At 41.3% G+C, this 19,729-nt stretch overlaps 1 protein-coding gene across 3 annotated transcripts in view; it reads left to right on the plus strand.

The window, feature by feature from the left end:
- SF3B3 (splicing factor 3b subunit 3) overlaps positions 1–13,836 on the plus strand; it is a 53,220-nt gene extending 39,384 nt beyond the window's left edge. For all 3 annotated transcript variants that reach the window (XM_049109623.1, XM_025426779.3, XM_025426780.3), the window contains exons 16-26: positions 611–733; positions 1,460–1,614; positions 6,381–6,555; positions 7,736–7,941; positions 8,039–8,195; positions 9,170–9,295; positions 9,704–9,916; positions 10,622–10,720; positions 11,632–11,775; positions 12,604–12,708; positions 13,207–13,836. In XM_049109623.1, the coding sequence (XP_048965580.1) occupies positions 611–733; positions 1,460–1,614; positions 6,381–6,555; positions 7,736–7,941; positions 8,039–8,195; positions 9,170–9,295; positions 9,704–9,916; positions 10,622–10,720; positions 11,632–11,775; positions 12,604–12,708; positions 13,207–13,347 (1,644 nt within the window). In that variant the 3' untranslated portion in view covers positions 13,348–13,836. The remainder of the gene's footprint in view (positions 1–610; positions 734–1,459; positions 1,615–6,380; positions 6,556–7,735; positions 7,942–8,038; positions 8,196–9,169; positions 9,296–9,703; positions 9,917–10,621; positions 10,721–11,631; positions 11,776–12,603; positions 12,709–13,206) is intronic.
- Positions 13,837–19,729: the final 5,893 nt, after the last annotated feature.

The raw sequence follows: 19,729 nt of genomic DNA on the forward strand, positions 1-19,729 counted from the left end.
GCCTTTGGCTCAGGACATGATCCTGGAATGATCCTGGTATCAGGTCCCACAACAGGTTCCCTGCATGGAGCCTGCTTCTTCTCTGTCTTTGTCTCTGCCTTTTTCTCGTCTCTCTCTCTCAAATAAATAAATAAATAAATAAATAAATAACTTTTAAAAATAAAAAATAGGGCAGCCCCAGTGGCACAGCGGTTTAGCGTCTCCTATAGCCCAGGGTATGATCCTGGAGACCCGGGATTGAGTCCCATGTCAGGCTTCTTCATGGATCCTGCTTCTCCCTCTGCCTGTGTCTCTGCCCCCCCCCCCCCCCCCCGCGTGTCTTGTGAATAAATAAAATCTTTAAAAATAATAAAAATAAAAAAATAAAAAATAAAAAAATAAAGGACATATAGTGAAAAGTAAGTCCTTTTCACTTAGTAAACGTTCACTAACTACTTGAGTGACTGAGTGGTTTAGTGAGAGAGTGAATGAGTGGCTCGCTGATTATTAGGATATTCTTTAAACTACCAAGTCATTTTCTTCCACCCGTTCTGAACTTATGTATTCTGTGAAGTAGCCAAAGGAGCTTCCATTAGGGATAGGCTTCACCTACTCCTTTCCTTTTTATTAGAATGGTGTGCTGCTGAGAACTGTCCTGGACCCTGTCACTGGGGACCTGTCTGACACCCGCACTAGGTACCTGGGGTCTCGTCCTGTGAAACTCTTTCGGGTCCGGATGCAAGGTCAAGAGGCAGTAAGTAATGAAAGAGGCTGGGCAGCATGTTTTGACATTAGTGGCATCAACTGAGAAAAGTTCTTTTGGCATAAGCTTTGCTTTCATTAGTGCACCCATATATAGTTAGTTTGATATTAGCTCTCTTTTAGCTTTCCTATGGGAAGTCTTGGGACCCTTAATCCAGAGCTTTCCATGGCACTGAGCTATGCTTTGGTTATGGGTGGGATAGGTTAGCAATCTGTTCACTTTTCAGGCTGGGCAGATGGAGCTGACTGAGAAGCCCATTACCCATGAGCAACCTTACTTATATCAATACCTTATACCAGGGTTCACTATGTAATGTGAAAGAAATTGGGAAGCATTGTGTCCTTTGTAACTAAAAATGTTATTGTTGCTTGGGGCTTTGCTGGATCCTTACTTGTTACTGCATGTAATTCTTGCAACTATCCAGCCTTGTGATAGTTTTACCCATTTTACACATGGAAATTGAGGTTTAGAGAGTTTGAGTGATTAGGTCATACAGCTACTAGCCCATGCTTAGCAAATACTAAGCCATGCTGCCTTTTCTCCAGTCCTCTTTTTTTTTCTTCTCTCTCTTTCTTTTCTGCTTTTTTCTTAAGATAGCCTTTTAGGTTTCTAAAATACATTGGGTTATTCTGCAGATGGAAATTTGCAGATAGGCTGTTTGCTTAATTTCCATGTTTGTGCTTTCCCAAGCTTATTGGAGTATTTTTCTTTCCTCAGGTGTTAGCCATGTCAAGCCGCTCATGGTTGAGCTATTCCTACCAGTCTCGTTTCCATCTCACCCCCTTGTCTTATGAGACTCTCGAGTTTGCATCTGGCTTCGCTTCTGAACAGTGTCCTGAGGGGATTGTGGCTATCTCCACCAATACCCTGAGGTGAGAGTCCCACGGTTCAAGCCTAGTGGGAAGCCTTTCTGCCTAACCTAGTGGTTAGGATTGTGGTTCTGCCGAAGTATTGGAAGAAGTTATGAAGTGATGGCAGAGAGCCAACTCTTTACCATGGGACTAAGATGTTGCAACTGAAACCTTCTTTTGGCTCCGGATATTAAGTACCTGCTAGCCAAGTTTCGGTGTTTGGGGTTTTAGCTTCTGTTTAAATTTTCAGGGCCAAGTTTTAATATGCTCAGTAGTGCAGTTGAGTTTGCTTGAGATTTAAGCATCTTGTTTTCCAGGGCATTGCCATTGGATTAGTTTTAGAGTAGGCAGGCATTAGATCACTGATAACTTTTTCTCTTTCAGTCTTGTCATTTGCATTGTTAAGTCTTCGAATTTTAACCTCAGTATGAATAATTTAGGCCTTTTACAACTTGACAGACTGTTATTTATGCTGATTATGTTGGAGTGAGCATTATTATATTGTGAGATGTCTATTCATTTTGAAAAATAAGCTGTGCAGTGTGACTGTCAAGTTTTGAGTTTTGTTTTTTAATCTTTTTTTTTTTTTTTTAAGATTTTATTTATTCACGAGAGACACAGAGAGGCAGAGGCAGATAGAGGGAGAAGCAAGCCTCCTCGCAGGGAGCCTGATACAGAACTCGATCCCGGAACTCCGGGATCATGCCCTGAACTGGAGGCAGATGCTCAACGGCTTAGCCACTCAGGCGTCCCTTTTTTAACATTTTAATGCCACTTATGTTCATGTCTTGGTTGTAACTGTTGGCTTTTCATAAGAAGAACTCTATCAAAAGGAACTAGAACCTCTTGATATATGGATAAATTACTAAGTGAACTCCCAGTTTTCTTTGCAGCAACTTTCAGGATCTTTTCAGTCATTGTTTTCTCTCTCTCTCTCACCCTTTCACCCTCTCACCTTCACACCTTTATGTACCTTCTACTTTTTTTTTTTTTTTTTTGTACCTTCTACTCCAGCAGAATCACTCTCCCCTCTTGTTTTTTATATCTCTGTACCTGTCCCTAGCATGCTTCCCACACACATCTCTGCAGGTCAAGGCCTAGCCTCATTCATCAACATTTTCATGGTCTTAACTGGGTACTCCTTCTCTTCTCAATTCCTATAAATGTGGACACTCCCACAGATTTTTTAAAAATATTTTATTTATTTATTTATGAGAGTCACAGAGAGAGAGGGAGAGAGAGAGGCAGAGACACAGGCAGAGGGAGAAGCAGGCTTCATCCAAGGAGCCTGACATGGGACTCGATCCCGGTTCTCCAGGACCGTGCCCTGGGTCAAAGGCGGCGCTAAACTGCTGGGCCACCAGGGCTGCCCTCCAACAGATTTTTCAGACTTTTGTAGCAGTAGACCATTTCCTCCCTAGAACAAGAATCTTCAGGGAAGGTCTAACAGCAGAACTCTTAGGAACACCAGCATTTAGAGTACTTGTTGTCAGAACTAGTCACTTCTATTTTTGACTATTTATGAATAGTGCTGCTGTGGATATTCATGCATAAATTTTTGTGGGGGCATATATTTTTATTTTTATTTGGTTATGTACCTGAAAGAGTAGAATGGGTCATGTGGAAACTCTGTATTTAACCTTTTGAGGAATTGCCAGACTGCTTTCCAAAAGGGCTGCACTGTTTTGCTTTCCCACCAGCAAGGTATGAGAGTTTTAGTTTTTTCACATCCTCATCTACATGAATTTATTTGATTTTTTTTTTTTTTAATTTTTATTCCAACCATCCCAGTAAGTGTGAAGTGGTATCTCCTTGTAGTTTAGATTAGCATTTCTTTGATGCTTAATGATGAACTTCTTTTTCATGTATTTACTTGGTATTTTTCTTTGGAGTAATGTCTGTTGAGGTCCTTTGCCCCTTTTTTTAACTGGATTATTTTTTGTTTTGTTAATGAATTGTAAGAGTTCTTTGTTCTAGCTGTAACTCCCTTATCAGAAAAGATTTGCAGATATTTTCTCCCATTCTGTAGATTGTCTTTTCACTTTTTTTTTTTTTTTAAGATTTTATTCCTGAGAGACACAAAGAGAGAGATGCAGAGACACAGGCAGAGGGAGAAGCAGGCTCCATGCAGGGAGACCGATGTGGGGCTCAATCCCGGGACTCCAGGATTACGCCCTGTGCCAAAGCCAGGTGCTAAACCGCTGAGCCACCCAGGCATCCCATCTTTTCACTCTCTTGATGATGTCCTTTGACACATAAAGGCGAAGTATTTTTTTTTTTTAATTTTTATTTATTTATGATAGTCAGAGAGAGGCAGAGACACAGGCAGAGGGAGAAGCAGGCTCCATGCACCGGGAGCCCGACGTGGCATTCGATCCCGGGTCTCCAGGATCGCGCCCTGGGCCAAAGGCAGGCGCCAAACCGCTGCGCCACCCAGGGATCCCCTAGGCGAAGTATTTTTTAAAGAATTATATTGAAAAAAAATTTTTTTTAAAGATTTATTTATTTATTCATGATAGAGAGAGAGAGAGAGTGAAAGAGAGGCAGAGACACAGGCAGAGGGAGAAGCAGGCTGCATGCCAGGAGCCCGATGCAGGACTCGATCCTGGGACTCCAGGATAGCGCCCTAGACCAAAGGCAGGCGCCAAACCGCTGAGCCACCCAGGGATCCCCTGAAAATTTTTTTTAAAGATTTTTATTTATTTGAGAGAGAGAGAATGAGCAGGAGGAGAGAGGAGAGAAGCAGACTCCTCACTGAGCAGGAAGTCTTAATGCAGACTTGATTGATCTCAGGACCTTAAGATTGTGACCTGAGCTGAAGGCAGATGCATAACCAAGTGAGCTATGCAGGTTCCCCTAAGAATTATATTTTTATTTTTTATTATTATTTTTTAAAGATTTATTTATTTATTTATTTATTTATTTATTTATTTATTTATTTATTTATGATATACAGAGAGAGAAAGAGAGAGAGAGAGAGAGGCAGAGACACAGGAGGAGGGAGAAGCAGGCTCCATGCCGGGAGCCCGACGTGGGACTCGATCCTGGGACTCCAGGATCGCGCCCTGGGCCAAAGGCAGGCGCTAAACCGCTGAGCCACCCAGGGATCCCCAAGATTTATATTTTTAAAAGTCCATCTGAAAACTGCCTGAAGTCCTGTTGGGTATCACCTGCGGCATAAGTTCTGCTTGGACAAACACTGGCTAGTCTCATATTTTCTCAGGAGTAATGCAACATGGGAATATCTGTGCTCCCTCTTGTGTGTCTCCCTGAGAGCAGGTGTTCTCTATGCTTAGAATTTGCCTGTTGTGGTGGTAGGGTGCCTTTATAAAACAGATTATTAGTGTGTGGGTTAGACCAAGAAGAATCAAAACTGAAGCATCAGTGGTTTTGATTTTGGTTTTATGTGATACTTTTTTTTTTTGCAGAACGACAACTTTTGATGCCTAAACACTTAGTTTCATTATTCAGATGTTTGTAAAATACTTGATTTATTGTTTTTCTCCAAATAGAGGAATATGCTAATTACTTGGAGAATATTTTGGATATCCCTGGAAGTCAGAATACTATTAACCATAGTGTATCAGGAAATAGTGTTTTTAATATTATACTCTTTGTTATGATTCTAAATTGGCTGTTTTTTCTTTGAGCACTTTGAAATGGTTTTCTTCTGCCTTCCATTGTTTTTTTTAAAGTCACTGTCAGATTGTATGCAATATGGAGAGAATATTTAAACTAGAAATAAAAATCCCTTGTTAGAGATCAAGTGACTGTGTGTGTGTGTGTGTGTGTGTGTGTGTGTGTGTGTGTGTGTGTAAAGATTTATTCATTCTGGGACTCCTGGGTGGCTCAGCAGTTGAGCATCTGCCTTTGGCTCAGGGCATGATCCCAGTCCGGGGATCAAGTCTCACATCTGGCTCCTTGTGTGGAGTCTGCTTCTCTCTCTCTGTGTCTCTCATGAATAAATAAATAAAATCTTTTTTTGGAAAAAAAGAAAGATTCTTTCTAGAGAGGGAGAGAGAACGCACATTCATGCGCTAGCAGAGGGAGAGGGAGAGAAATCCCCAAGCAGACGTCCTGCTGAGCATGGAGTGTACAGAGCCCATTGCAGGGCTTCATCCCAGGACCCCAAGATCATGACCAGAGCCAGAATTAAGAGTTGGATGCTCGATAGACTGAGCCACCCAGGTGTGCCCCAAGTGACTATATTTTTAAGAGTACTTAGGTTCTGCTTATTTTGGACATAGTTTGGCTTAGGCACATCTCTTGGTCTCATTTGACAAAGGTTGTAGGTCCCCTACTCACCATCTCTTTTTGTATGGTTGCAGGTTTCCTGTTTTAGGTGATTTTTGTTCAGGAGAGCACCCACTTTATTTTAGGAAACACAGCACAAATACTACATGTTGAGGCAGTTTCAGTAATTTAGAATGAATTTGGAATTGATGTTCTTTTTTTCAGAGTTTGTCAGTAATAAGAGGAAGTTTTAACTCTTTACTGTCGCGTTATCACTGGAGTGACAAAAAAAAAAATTTCACTAGTGAAAACCAGAATTGCAAAAAAAAAAAAGGAAAAGAAAACCAGAATTGCTGTTGCTGAAGTAGAAGGCCCTTCTAGGATTTCCTTGTTTTCTGTGCAGAATCTTCTAGGTTAGAAGGCTGGTATTTGATGTTAATTTATGCTAACATGAGAGCTTTAGAGATTGATGCATTTGTGTGACTGGTTTTATACTTTTACCTGAGTTTCTAGACCCTGAGTGATCTATTAATTCCCTGCCTTTTGCACAATAGGATTTTAGCGTTGGAGAAGCTAGGTGCTGTCTTCAATCAAGTAGCCTTTCCACTGCAGTACACACCCAGGAAATTTGTCATTCACCCTGAGAGCAACAACCTTATCATAATTGAGACAGACCACAATGCCTATACTGAAGCGACAAAGGCTCAGAGGAAGCAGCAGATGGCAGAGGTAATGTAATGAGACTGGCCTTCAAGGTTCAGCTAAAAAGCATTCATGTGAAATTTTGTTGAAAAGTTTAAACTCGTATAATTGTTGATTATATTCTGTTAGATTAAAAAAGACCCAGGCTGGGATGCCTGGGTGACTCAGAGGTTGAGTGTTTTGCCTTTGCTCAGAGTGTGATCTCGGGGTCTGGTGATCGAGTCCCACATCAGGCTCCCTGTGAGGAACCTGTTTCTGTCTCTGCCTCCTCTCTCTCTCTCTCTCTCTCTCTCTCTCTCTCATGAATAAATAAAATGTTAAAAAAAAAAAGACCCAGGCTTTTGTCCGGTCCTTTAAGCAGACCCCTTTGCCTGAATCCTTGTTTTTAGAGATTATCTTGTGACTCAGGACTAATACACTGACCTGGGTTTATTCAGTATTCAGCTTTCCTTTTGAAACAGAGTTCTTCAGTCCTTGAGCTTCCCAAACAGTTTATGTATGTGTTTCCTGGATTCAGGCCCAAAGGAGACAGATTTCATTTTCTCCCGTAACACTAGTTCTTTCCAGAAATCATCTCCTAGCAAAAAAACAAATAGCTCCAACCATGTAAAGCTGTGTCTGGCTTGGAAGAGATGAGACAAGGATTTGTAGCAAGGGAAATCAGATGCGATAGGTAGAAAAGTGGTGTTTTCATTTTATGTATCTCAGACCACTCAGGTATTTGCCGTAGTTGATGTTAGGGTTTTTTTAGGCATTAAAAAATGAAGTACCTGGTTTCCCCTTTAGTGGTTTTCCCTCTTCCCCTTATCTGTATACCTCTCCCTTTAATCTTTACTTTATAGGAGATTTGTTTTTGTCCTACAGACTTGGCTACTTACATGATATGAATTCCCCCTGGAGGTGTTGTATATTTGTCCACTTCTCACCCACTACCTACCTCTGAATATACCGACTCTTCCTTTTTTTTTTTTTTTTTTTTTAAGGTTTTATTTATTTATTCGTGAGAGATAGAGAGAGGCAGAGATCTAGGCAGAGGGAGATGCAGGCTCCTCTCAGGGAGCCTGATGCAGGACTTGATCCTTGGACCCCGGGATCACATCCTGAGCCCATGGCAGACCCTCAGCCGCTGAGCCACCCAGGTGTCCCATCTTCCCTGTTTTGTGTGTTTGTTTTGTGTTTTTGTGATTGATTGATTGATTGATTTTAGGAAATGGTAGAAGCAGCAGGAGAAGATGAGCGGGAGCTTGCTGCTGAAATGGCAGCAGCATTCCTCAATGAAAACCTCCCTGAGTCCATTTTTGGAGCTCCTAAGGCTGGCAATGGACAGTGGGCTTCTGTGATCCGAGTGATGAATCCTATTCAAGGGAACACGCTGGACCTTGTCCAGCTAGAACAGAATGAGGCTGCTTTTAGGTAAGGAGCACAGGATGTCCAAGGTTTTGGGAGCTGGAATGAGAATACTTTATATTATAACTAATGCCTGACTCCTGCTTCTTTCTCTTTTTTGCAGTGTGGCTGTGTGTAGGTTTTCTAACACTGGTGATGATTGGTATGTCTTGGTGGGTGTGGCCAAAGACCTGATCCTCAACCCCAGGTCTGTGGCAGGGGGCTTTGTCTATACCTACAAGCTCGTGAACAATGGGGAAAAACTGGAGTTTTTGCACAAGGTAGGAACCAGCCAGTGGTACTCCTGTGTCTCTGGTCCAACTGAAGTCTCCCACTTTTGCTTAAGTTGTGGGTCAGGTCTTTTGGTGACCATTTTGGGAGCCAGCTCATTGATTATGTTCCGTCTCTTGGTGGGACACAGAAACGCTCTGGCTTTCATGCTCCAGTGAAGCTCCACTGCCCGGGGGTCCACAGGAAGCCTGTGTTCTAACCATCCACAATGATGACTTAGATACACACCGAATTGGCCCCTTGTTTATTGCTTTTACTAAGCAGACAGCAATTTGTGACCAAAATCTAGTAGATCTAAATAATTAATAATCTCTGGAGAAATGCCTTTAATGGATAGTTTCCCTTTGGAAAAATAAAGTTCTGGGGATGGTGGTGGTGGTTGCACAACAGTGAAAATGTTTGATGTTATTGAATTGTATACTTAAAAATGGAAAATTTTATGTGTATTTTATCGCAGTTTTAAAAATAAGGGAAAAATTTTCCTGTTCTTCCACATGGACAACAAATGCATGTAGTTCCTCTAGCCCTTTGAAGCACAGGGAAGTGTCCCCTACAAAATAACTACTTGTGGACTTTTTTTTGTGTTAAACTCATTGTATCTCCCTTAAAACTAAGAAGTCACTTGTCACTCCTTTCCCATCCCTCCACAACCAGCAGTCACTTTTTTGATATTGAGGCTTCACTGTTAGTGGCACCAGTTGAATTAACACAGGCTCTAAGACCACATTCATTAGGCTCCTTTGACTTGTGACATTGATCCATTTGCTAAGTGATTTGCAGTGTGTGGGACCTGTTTACGCAACCACCCCATTTCCTAGAGACTGTTGTATGTGTGGTTTATTTCTCTGATGAGCCAAAGGTGATCACTCACTGTTTCTTGTAAAAACATTTTTGGTTGAGAGGGTGGGGCTAGCCTATGGCTGGTGTCCTAATAGCTACATTACCTGCTTTTTTTTCCTCACAGACTCCAGTGGAAGAGGTCCCTGCTGCCATTGCCCCATTCCAAGGGAGAGTATTGATTGGTGTGGGGAAGCTTCTGCGAGTTTATGACCTGGGGAAGAAGAAATTACTCCGAAAATGTGAGAACAAGGTAAATATGCTGGTTACAGAACTTCAGATCTAGCTAGGGAGACAGGAGGAAACATTGACAGAACTGTGGACAGTAACTTAAAATCATGTGTCCTTAGTAGGACCTTGTATTTTCCCAATTCCAGCCTTATTAGGCCTTTTAGACTTGAGAAGGACAGAAGTTAGGTGGGTTTCTTGATTTCTTCATACTAAGAACCGGATTTCTGTCCTGCTTGCTTCCATAGGGTATTTGAGAATTGAACATATCCTTCCACTATAGTAAAACCAGTTCTTTTTCTATCTTTTAAGAGTTTATTGCTGACTGCCATTCTGTAGGCCCTATGTATATATTGCAGTCGGGGGAAGCTGGACTTTCTGTGGGTTCTGTGAATCTCAAGGTGACACCCATTGCTGTCCTTGTTTTTCCCAGCATATTGCCAATTACATCTCTGGGATCCAGACTATTGGGCACAGGGTAATTGTGTCTGATGTCCAAGAAAGTTTCATCTGGGTTCGATATAAACGTAATGAGAACCAGCTCATCATTTTTGCCGATGATACTTACCCACGATGGGTCACTACAGCTAGTCTCCTGGACTATGACACTGTGGCTGGGGCAGACAAGTTTGGCAACATTTGTGTGGTGAGTTGATGTTTACATGGGTTACATTGATGTCTAAGAAAGGTCTCTTTTCAGTGGTAAAGCCAAGGACCCAGGGCTATGATCTCTAATATGGAAAGTAAAAAATAGGTATAATATTTAATTCTATGAAGACTAGCTCTAAAAAGAAAACTTTGTGTTCTTGAAGCCTTATCAATATTTTATTTATTTTTATTTTTTAAAGGTTTTATTTATTTATATATTTTTTACATTAATCTACACCCAGCGTGGGGCTCGAACTCACAGTCCTGAGATTAAGAGTCGCATTCTCTACTGACTGAGCCAGCCTGGCGCCCCATTCTTACCAATCTTTTAGAACTCTCTGTCCCCCATCCCTCCACCACCTATTGGTCCATCTTCCTCTGCCTTATGGAATATAATTTAATAGTAGGATATTTCGTTTGATCTAATGAGTAATATTTATTTTTACTTGGCCAACATTTTGGCTTCTCTTTCTGAGCCCAGTTTGACTTAACCTTATTAATATGTTCTATAGTCTTTGTTTTGTTCTTGCTCATGGGTTGATTTGTCACTCGGACACCAGGTTGCAGGAGATAGGCTCAGGCCTCTGCCAAAGGTGATGATGTTCCAGGCTTGCTTTCAAGGATATGGGGCAAACATGTTACTTGGTGATTTAGGTGTGTAGGTGCAGGACCCAGCCCTGTGACTTGTGTCATTTCCTTGTAGGTGAGGCTCCCGCCTAACACCAATGACGAAGTGGATGAGGATCCCACAGGAAACAAAGCCCTGTGGGACCGGGGCTTGCTCAATGGGGCCTCTCAGAAGGTAAGATTGCAAAGGATCCTGAAGGAGAGGTACCAGCCTGCAGGGTACATTTCCCATGACCCACATTGAGGGAACATTTTTTAGCTGCCTGCCGTGCACTGGGTACTCTCCTGTGTGTGGAAATCCTTTCAGTCATCAATCCTGTGATGCATATTTGCTGGGCCTGATGTAAAATGACCAAGTCACCATTTGATTTTTGTGACTGCAGAAATAGAATTTTTCCAGACATCTTAGTAGTGACTAGAGCATAGTGAGTTCCTTGGAAAAAAATTTGCACAGGGTCATTCTGATATTAGCCAGTTCTTCTCTCAGGGGTTGTTCTGGGCTCTTTTCTCCGGTAGGCATGTGCTTCTAGAGCATCTCTGAATTTTTAAAAGCTGATCCATTTTAGAGAGCAAATCTAATAATGATTGCTGCTTTTTAATAATTATCTGTGGATTTTTTTTTTTTGCAAACAAAATATTTTTGTTTTGTAATTTAACAAAATATTTTTCCATTGTAATTGTTCATCAGAAATGAACAACTGATCTAACTTTAGCTATGTGAGGACATTAATCTCAAATGTTAAGAACATTCTAAAGTACTTTTATTTTTTTATAAAGGTAATTTTGTTTTTAAAGATTTTTACTTATTTATTCATGAGAGAGAGAGAGAGAGAGGCAGAGAGAGAAGCAGGCTCCATGCAGGAAGCCTGATGTGGGACTCAATCCTGGGACCCCAGGATCATGCCCTGGGCCAAAGGCAGACACTCAACTGCTGAGCCCCCAGGTGTCCCCGCTGTAAAGTATTTTTAAATGTTAGTAATGTTTGGATTTGAAAGGAGGTGAAATCCTTTTGAGGCACTGCTTGCTCTTGGAAATCTGGAATGGGTGGAGGGCACACATTGTTACTAGTCTGTTTTTTACTTACAGGCAGAGGTGATCATGAACTACCATGTGGGTGAGACAGTGCTGTCATTACAGAAGACCACACTGATCCCCGGAGGCTCTGAATCACTTGTCTATACCACCTTGTCAGGAGGAATTGGCATCCTTGTCCCGTTCACATCCCATGAGGTGAAATCTCCCATACTCTTTGATCTTTGCCTTTTTACAAGGTTGATTCTTGGTGCTAAATCAGCCTAAGAGGGCAAATCTTTTGTCCCTACCTGCAACTAGTCATGTTCTGGAAATTTTATAAGGTGACAGAAGTGCCTACAAGATAAGAATCCTGATTCCCCCTGCTGGAAAGCCATTTGTTTTTATACTGTACCTGGGTTTGGTTCAGTTCTTTTTTAAAGATTTATTTATTTTTAGAGAGGGAGCGAGTGGGAGGAAGGGGAGGTGCAGAGCAAGAGAGGGAGAGAGAATCCTCAAGCAGAGTCTCCACTGAGCATGGAGCCCGCCTATGTGGGGCTCAGTCCTAGGACCCTGAGATCATGATCTGAGCCGAAGGTCAAGAGTTGGGTGCTTGACAGACTGAGCCACCGAGGCACCCTGGGTTTGGTTTAGTTCTATTATGGTACAGGTTTTGTACAGATTAGGAATGATGGGTGATGTAGACTGTATTTACTGCCTCCTTGAATTGACTCTAGGACTGACTAAATTAGGTTTCTGTCATTTCAGCTTAGGAAGCTGGGATCAGGAATCTGACTTCACAAATCAGTCTATATGTATAGTGTTCTCTTGTGTTCTTCAAATATAGGTGGGGTTTCTTTCAGGCTTTAGGTATCTTGTAGGAGGAAAACCTGTAGTTGTCAGAGGAGCAATTTGATAGTTAACATCTGTTTGGATGGTTATTTAAAAAAGAATGGCTTGTCTGTTTGTTGTGCTTCTGAAAACCATAGACTAGTAGTTGAAATCACTTTCTTCTTTTAGTGACAGATTCATTATTTTTTCTACCAGGACCATGACTTCTTCCAGCATGTGGAAATGCACCTACGGTCTGAGCATCCCCCTCTCTGTGGGCGAGACCACCTCAGCTTTCGTTCCTATTACTTCCCTGTTAAGGTAGGTCTTTGTTGGAAATCTGGGCTGAAAAGGGAGACCCTTGGTCCATATAATTAGTCTTTTCTGTGTACCTCCCTCCCTTAAAAATCAGAAACAGTTGGGGCAGCCCCCGTGGCTCAGCGGTTTAGTGCCGCCTTCAGCCCAAGGTGTGATCCTGGAGACCCGGGATTGAGTCCCACATCAGGCTCCCTGCGTGGAGCCTGCTTCTCCCTCTCCCTGCGTCTCTTGTGAATAAATAAATAAAAAATCAGAAACAGTCCTGAACAAAGGAGCATCAAAGGAGTGGATTGATGGAGGCAGTAATGCGGGAGTGGAATGGCTAATGCTATTTAGGGACCTATTCCGAACACAGGATACTAAGGATGAACTTAGTGTTCCTGGTTTTAAGACAGTGGTTCACATATCTGAGAGAATAAAAGCTTTCTTTACAGGTGCTTTAGCATGTGCCACTTTCTTTGAGAATCTGACCTCTTTCTTCCTCACTTTTCTATGTCTTAGAATGTGATAGATGGAGACCTTTGTGAGCAGTTCAACTCCATGGAGCCCAACAAACAGAAGAACGTCTCTGAAGAACTGGACCGAACTCCACCTGAAGTGTCCAAGAAGCTTGAGGACATCCGGACCCGCTATGCCTTCTGAGCCCTTCCTTTTCCTGTGGGGCTTGTGTCAGAGACTTTGTTTTGTTTCCCTCACCATCTGGCTCTGAACCAATGGCAGAGGAAGGGTGGCTGGATAATTAAGACTTTGTAATATTAATGCTAGTTAGTCTTTCCTATCCACTCTTTCCCTGGAGTGACTGGTTCCCCCTAAAACTGGCACTGAAATTTGCGCTGCTTCTTTCTGCCTAGTGCATAGTACTTTGCTCCTAGGTTTTGGTGTGTAATAAGATGTTCCCTCAGCCCCAAAGCCTTCCCTGCATTGATATTTCTGGCTCTCTTGTCTACTTTTGTATACACCCTTAGTTTTTAACTGGCTTTCCTGTAAATATAGTTTTGTACAATGTTATCTTTGTGGGAGGGAGGGTGGGAGGGAGTTAAGCTGAGGTGGGGACCAGGTGGAATATAGTGTAACTCCTGAGTTCTGCCACTCTGCACTCTAACCCGAAATACAAATCTAGTTTTTAAGGTGGCTTGTGTCCATGTGTCTTTTCTGGGGGCGAGAATTTAGATGGGAGATTTGAGCCTGAGTTGGAGCAGAAAGAATGGAGTATTCTTTTTTCCAGCTACCTGCTTGTACTTCTGGCACCCTGTGGCCTCCCACTCCCAGCTCTGTGGTGCTGGTTTGGCTTCCTCTAGTTCTTTTTGCTATGCAGATGCAACATGGGCTCTGTAATAACCATGTGGTGAGCCATGCCTCTTCGCATTGGATATTGAGGGTGGTGGCTGATTTCTTCCCTGTTTTAGCTTCCTTCTACTTTGAGGTCTTGGTATGCATTCCAGCTAGGTGGTCTCTTAACAGATGCTCCCTTTACTTCTACAGCTCCTGAAATGATCGTTTGCCATATGACTCCTAGGAAAGATCAGTAAGTACAGAAGAACCCAGATACTAACCTGCCCTTGGGAACAGTCAGTATATGTATGTGGTCCCTGTTTAAAGGCTCATGGGTAACCAACCATTGGGGGCGGGAGAAGGGGAGTCCTATCTTCAGTGGACATCTTAGACAAGCTCTGGAGGGCCTTGGAGTCTGAGGAGGTAGCACTATTAACCTGTCAGCTGCAAGTGTCCTGATGTCAAATGTTCTGGCCCACACCTGAAAAGGCAGCCTTAATCTTCCAGGCAGTCCCCCAGCTTCTTTGAACCTGGAGAGACCTTAGCTCACTGCTGTGAGCTCAGTCTTTCACAAAGTAAAATATTCCTGTGCGTAGGCTCAGCCACTTCCACAAACAGATTCTCTGTGGCTAGTACTGGTTTGGAATCAGGAATGGAGATGATTAGACAACAGCGTTTGGCCCTGGGCAGCCTATACTCCAGGGTTGAGAGGGTCACTGATGCTGCCCCTGAAGCTGTGGATCTCTTTAATCTTGATTAGGTTTTAGAGCCGGCAGTAGAAATCCAGATTTTGCCAGGAGTTGAATCCCTAGGTAACATTCTTTCTCAGTTATCTCACTGGTTCATTTAGCAGATGACGCTTTTGAATTGTTTTCATGGCCTAATTCCAGGGGTCTCATTTTTTTCTGTGGCCCCTACCTAAACCCATTTCGTTTAGTCTGTTAGATTGTATGATGTTAACATGTAGTAGTCTGGGAGACTTGGTGTTGATGTTTGAGTAGCAGTCCCTTAGTCCCAGTTTTTTCCTGAATTACTTCTTCCTATTGTCATTGGGGGTTTATGTAAGAAAGGAAAACTTGATTCTGTATAGAATTAGGAGTTGTCTTTTTTTGGATGGTATAAACAAGTTTATTAACAAAATCACAGCCAAGGGAAAGAGGACACTGCATACCATGCAAGGTGATGTGGGGATTGTACTTAACTCAGTAAATAGCTGGGGGCTTTGAGAGGGAGACAGGTTTTATAATACCAAGAAGGTGGGGTGCCTCCTTCCGGGGGGAAGATATGATTGTGATTGTCTTGTTTAAATAAATCCATAGACCAGCATGCGCTGAAACCTGCTGCCTAGAGGGGAGCAGGAACTGTCTAGTCCTTTGATAATGAGGGTTGTTTAGCTTAGGGAATCTTATTTGTTTTTTGTTTTGTTTTTTTAATATTTTATTTACTTATTTATGAGAGACCTAGAGAGGCAGAGACACGGGCAGAGAGAGAAGAAGGCTCTGTGCAGGGAGCCCGATGTGGGACTCAATTCTGGGACTCCAGGATCACACCCTGGGCCAAAGGCAGGCGTCAAACCACTAAGCCACCCAGGGATCCCCCCCGAGAACCTTATTCATAAGAGCAGAGTTGGGAGGGAAGCTTGCAATTAGGCCATTTGAAGCCTTTTTGGTTTTACAGCACTTAATATTAAATCTTAATTTTAGATCTTTTACCACTGTTGGGAAATGTGTTGTTACCTGATTATTGCCCCACTGGAGAGCTACAGGTAGGCCAGGGCAAAGGCTTCAATATTATGAGATTCTCTTTCCCATTCCTCTATTACCCAAAGCCCAGGAAAAATGATGACAAACTCAGTGGAATTGTCACTGAAATGTGGGTTGGGTATTGTAAAAGGTTAACTGGTAGGTGACAGCAGATCATGAGCTAATAATATTTTGAGTATTATACTAATAAAAAGCAACTAAGAAATTCACAGGGCCTGCTCAGTTGAACTTGATAGCCTAGTAAGGAGAAAAGGCTTTCACATGTGAAATAGTCAAAATGTGTTTATAGTAGGAAGCTAGGATCAGGCAACATCTGGTTTGGCCAGATAATAGCTGAGTTAATTTGGACAAACCATTTAAAATTTATGGGCCTTGGTTCCCAGATTTGTAAGTTTAGTAAAGGGAGAGATGTCATATAAGCTGCAAGCAAGTCCCTTAATGTGTTGCTTGGTTCCTAAAGAGTCCCAATATTTATCAAAAAAGAGTGACCCTGTATCTTCTGTTTGTATGTTTTATTTTTTTCTTAAGTTTCCCTAATCATGAAAATCATCCCTTAAGCCACTCAATATAGATTCCTGGGCATTTTCCCCTAAAGATTCTGAAACACTAAGTCTGGAATGGGAACCTATAAACAAGGCTAGACATGAACTCACAAGCCTGAGTTCAGTCAAGTCTTTGCCTTGCCTCTATGAGTAGATGTGAGACATTGTCTAGGCAGGTTGGCATCTCACCTGTAACATGGAGATAAAACAGAATTGTGAGGATAAAATGAGAGCATTTATCCAAAATGCCTAGCACATTGTAAGTGCTTATTAAGCCAAACCTGAGGTCTTAATATACTTGAGACTTAGGTCAGGAAGCCAGTGAAGTCTTGGATTTTCCTTTAGAAGTCACTGAAGAACCATAGACTGAGTCTCCTTCCCTCCACACCTTGTACATGTTACAATGTTTTCTTTCTCCCTTACATGATTTGCTTTTGATGTATATTGACTTTCTCACATTCTCTGTTGGTGTAACCACATGGGTGCTGGATGAGCTAGAGTTTTGAGGGATACACAGATAACATTTCAACTCCATAACTGAGGGGCCTTCGCTAGATTTGAGTTCTCTACCAGGATTTTAACACATGGAAAGACTTTCTTTTCTTTTTTATCCCCTCAGCTTTGAAATATAAGTGACATACATAACTGTATAAGTTTACTTTTTTTTTTAAAAAAGATTTTACAAAAAAAAAAAAATAATAAAATAAAATACAAAAAGATTTTACTTATTTAATTATGAGAGGCACATAGAGAGAGGCAGAGACCTAGGCAGAGGGAGAAGCAGGCTCCATGCAGGAAGCCCGATATGGGGCTCGATCCTGAGACTCCAGGATCACTGTATAAGTTTAAAGTGTACACAGCATAATGGTTTGACTTACATATATTTTCAAGTGATTATATTCACTATCTCCGATAAAAGGATATTAGTTTTTTTCTTCTTTTGAGCACTTAAGATCTACTCTCTTAACTTTCATATATATCACATAGCCGTGCTAAATAACTATAATCATATGTTACACCTCGAATATTTATGACTGAAAAAAAATTTTTTTTAATGACTGGGAATTTATACCTTCTGACCGACCACATTACTCTAGCATCGCTGCACCCTCCATTCCCAACTGTCTATTTCATCTCTTTTTAGGAGTTTGATGTTTTTTTAGATTGTACATATAAGTGAGGTCATACAGTGTTCTTCTGTTTGACTTATTTCACTTAGCATAATGCTCTTAGGGTCCATCAGTGTCACAAATGGCAAGATTTCCTGGTGATTTTTTTAAATGACCAAATAATACTCCATTGCATGTATGCATATATGTATGCATATACCAAAATTTCTTTTTATTAATTTTTTTTTAAAGATTTCATTTATTCATGAGAGACACAAAGAGAGGCAGAGACACAGGCAGAGGGAGAAACAGGCTGCATGCAGGGAACCTGATGTGGGACTGGATCCTGAAAGTATCTGAATGGTATCATCCAACATGATACCAGAATCATGCCCTGAGCTAAAGGCATACGCTCAACCACCGAGCCACCCAGGTGTCCCCAATTTTTTTTCCAGTTTAGTTAACATCAGTATTATATCGTGTTTCAGTGTTTGAGGTGTACAATTATATAGTGATTCCACAGTTCTGTACATTACTCAGTGCTCATCATGCTAAGTGTACTTATAATTCCTATCACCTTTTTCCCCTATTCCCCTCACCCACCTCCCCTCTGGTAACTGTCTGTTTCTGTAGTTAAGGGTCTGTTTCTTGGTTTGTCTCTCTTTTTTCTCTTTCCTCATTTTGTTTCTTAAATTCCATATATAAGTGAGATCATATGGTATTTGTCTTTATCTCACTGAATTTCACTTAGCATTATACTCTGTAGTGGCATCCCTGTCATTGGAAATGGCAAAATTGCATTCTTTTTTATGGCTGAATATTTCTTTGTGAGGATACACACACACACACACACACACACACACACACATATCTTTACTCATCTATTGATGGGCACTTTGGTTGCTTCATAATTTGGCTATTGCAAATAATGTTGCTATAAACAGAAGTGCATGTATCCCTTTGAATTAGTGTTTTTGTATTTTTGGGGCGAAAACCTGGTAGTGATTACTGGATAGTAGGGTAGTTATATTTTTAACTTTTTGAGGAAACTTCATATTGTTTCCACAGTGGCTGTACCAGTTTGCATTCTCACTAGCTGTAGGAGGGTTCCTTTTTCTCCATGTCCTCACCAGCACTTGTTTCTTGCTTTTGATTTTAGCCGTTCTGACAGGTGTGAGGTGATACCTCATTGTGGTTTGATTTGCATTTCTCTGTTAATGAGTGATGTTAATCATCTTTTCATGTGTCTGTTGGCCATCTTTGGAGAAATGTCTGTTTTTGCCTTCTCATTTTTAAGTTGGATTATTTGTTGTTTTGGGTGTTGAGTTGTATGGGTTATCTTGGATGCTGATCTTTTATCTAATATGGTATTTGCAAATATCTTCTCCCATTCAGTAGGCTGCCTTTTATTTATGTTGATTGTTTCCTTTTTTGTGCAAAAGCATTTTATTTTGATGTAGTCCCAATAGTTTATTTTTGCTTTAATTTCCCTTGCCTCAGGAGACATATTTAGAAAAACGTTGGCATGGCCAATGTCAGACATAACTGCCTGTGCTTGCTCTCAGGATTGTTATAGTTTCAGGTCTCACATTTAGGTCTTTAATTTTGAGTTTATTTTTTTATATGGTGCAAAAAAAATGGTCTTAGTTTCATTCTTTTGCATGTAGCTTTCCGGTTTTCCCAGCACTGTTGAGATACCACAAGTTCTTTATTCATTTGTCTGTGGTTGTTGTTTCCATGTCTTGGCTATTATTAATAATGTCGCTGTGAACATGGGGATGCACATACCTTTTTCATTTCTTTTGGATATATTCCCAGAAGTGGTATTGGTTAGGTCATAGGATAGATCTGTTTTTAATTTTTTGAGGATTCTGCATACTGTTTTCTGTAGTGGTTGTACCTATTTACATTCCCACCAACAGTACACAAGGGTTCCCTTTTCCCTGCATCCTCTCCAGCATTTCTTATCTTGTGTTTTTAATGGCCATTCTAACAGGCTTGGGATGACATCTCATGGTGGTTTTGATGTGCATTTCCTAATGACTGATGATGCTGAGCATCTTTTCATGTGTCTCTTGGCCATCTATTTACAATATATCTATATTGGAAAAATGTCTATTAACTTCCTTTGCCCATTTTTTTATTGAAGTATAATTAACATACAGTGTTACTAGTGTCAGGTGTGCAACATAATGACTCAGAAATTCTATACATTACTCAGTGCTCATCAAGATAAGTATAATCTAGAGGTGCCTGGGTGGCTCAGTTGAATAAGTAGCCAACTCTTGGTTTTGGCTCAGGTCATGATCTCAGGGGTTGTGAGATCAAGTGCCATGGG

This window comes from Canis lupus, chromosome 5, assembly GCF_003254725.2.
Source record: "Canis lupus dingo isolate Sandy chromosome 5, ASM325472v2, whole genome shotgun sequence".
In the NCBI taxonomy this organism is placed as follows: domain Eukaryota; kingdom Metazoa; phylum Chordata; class Mammalia; order Carnivora; family Canidae; genus Canis; species Canis lupus.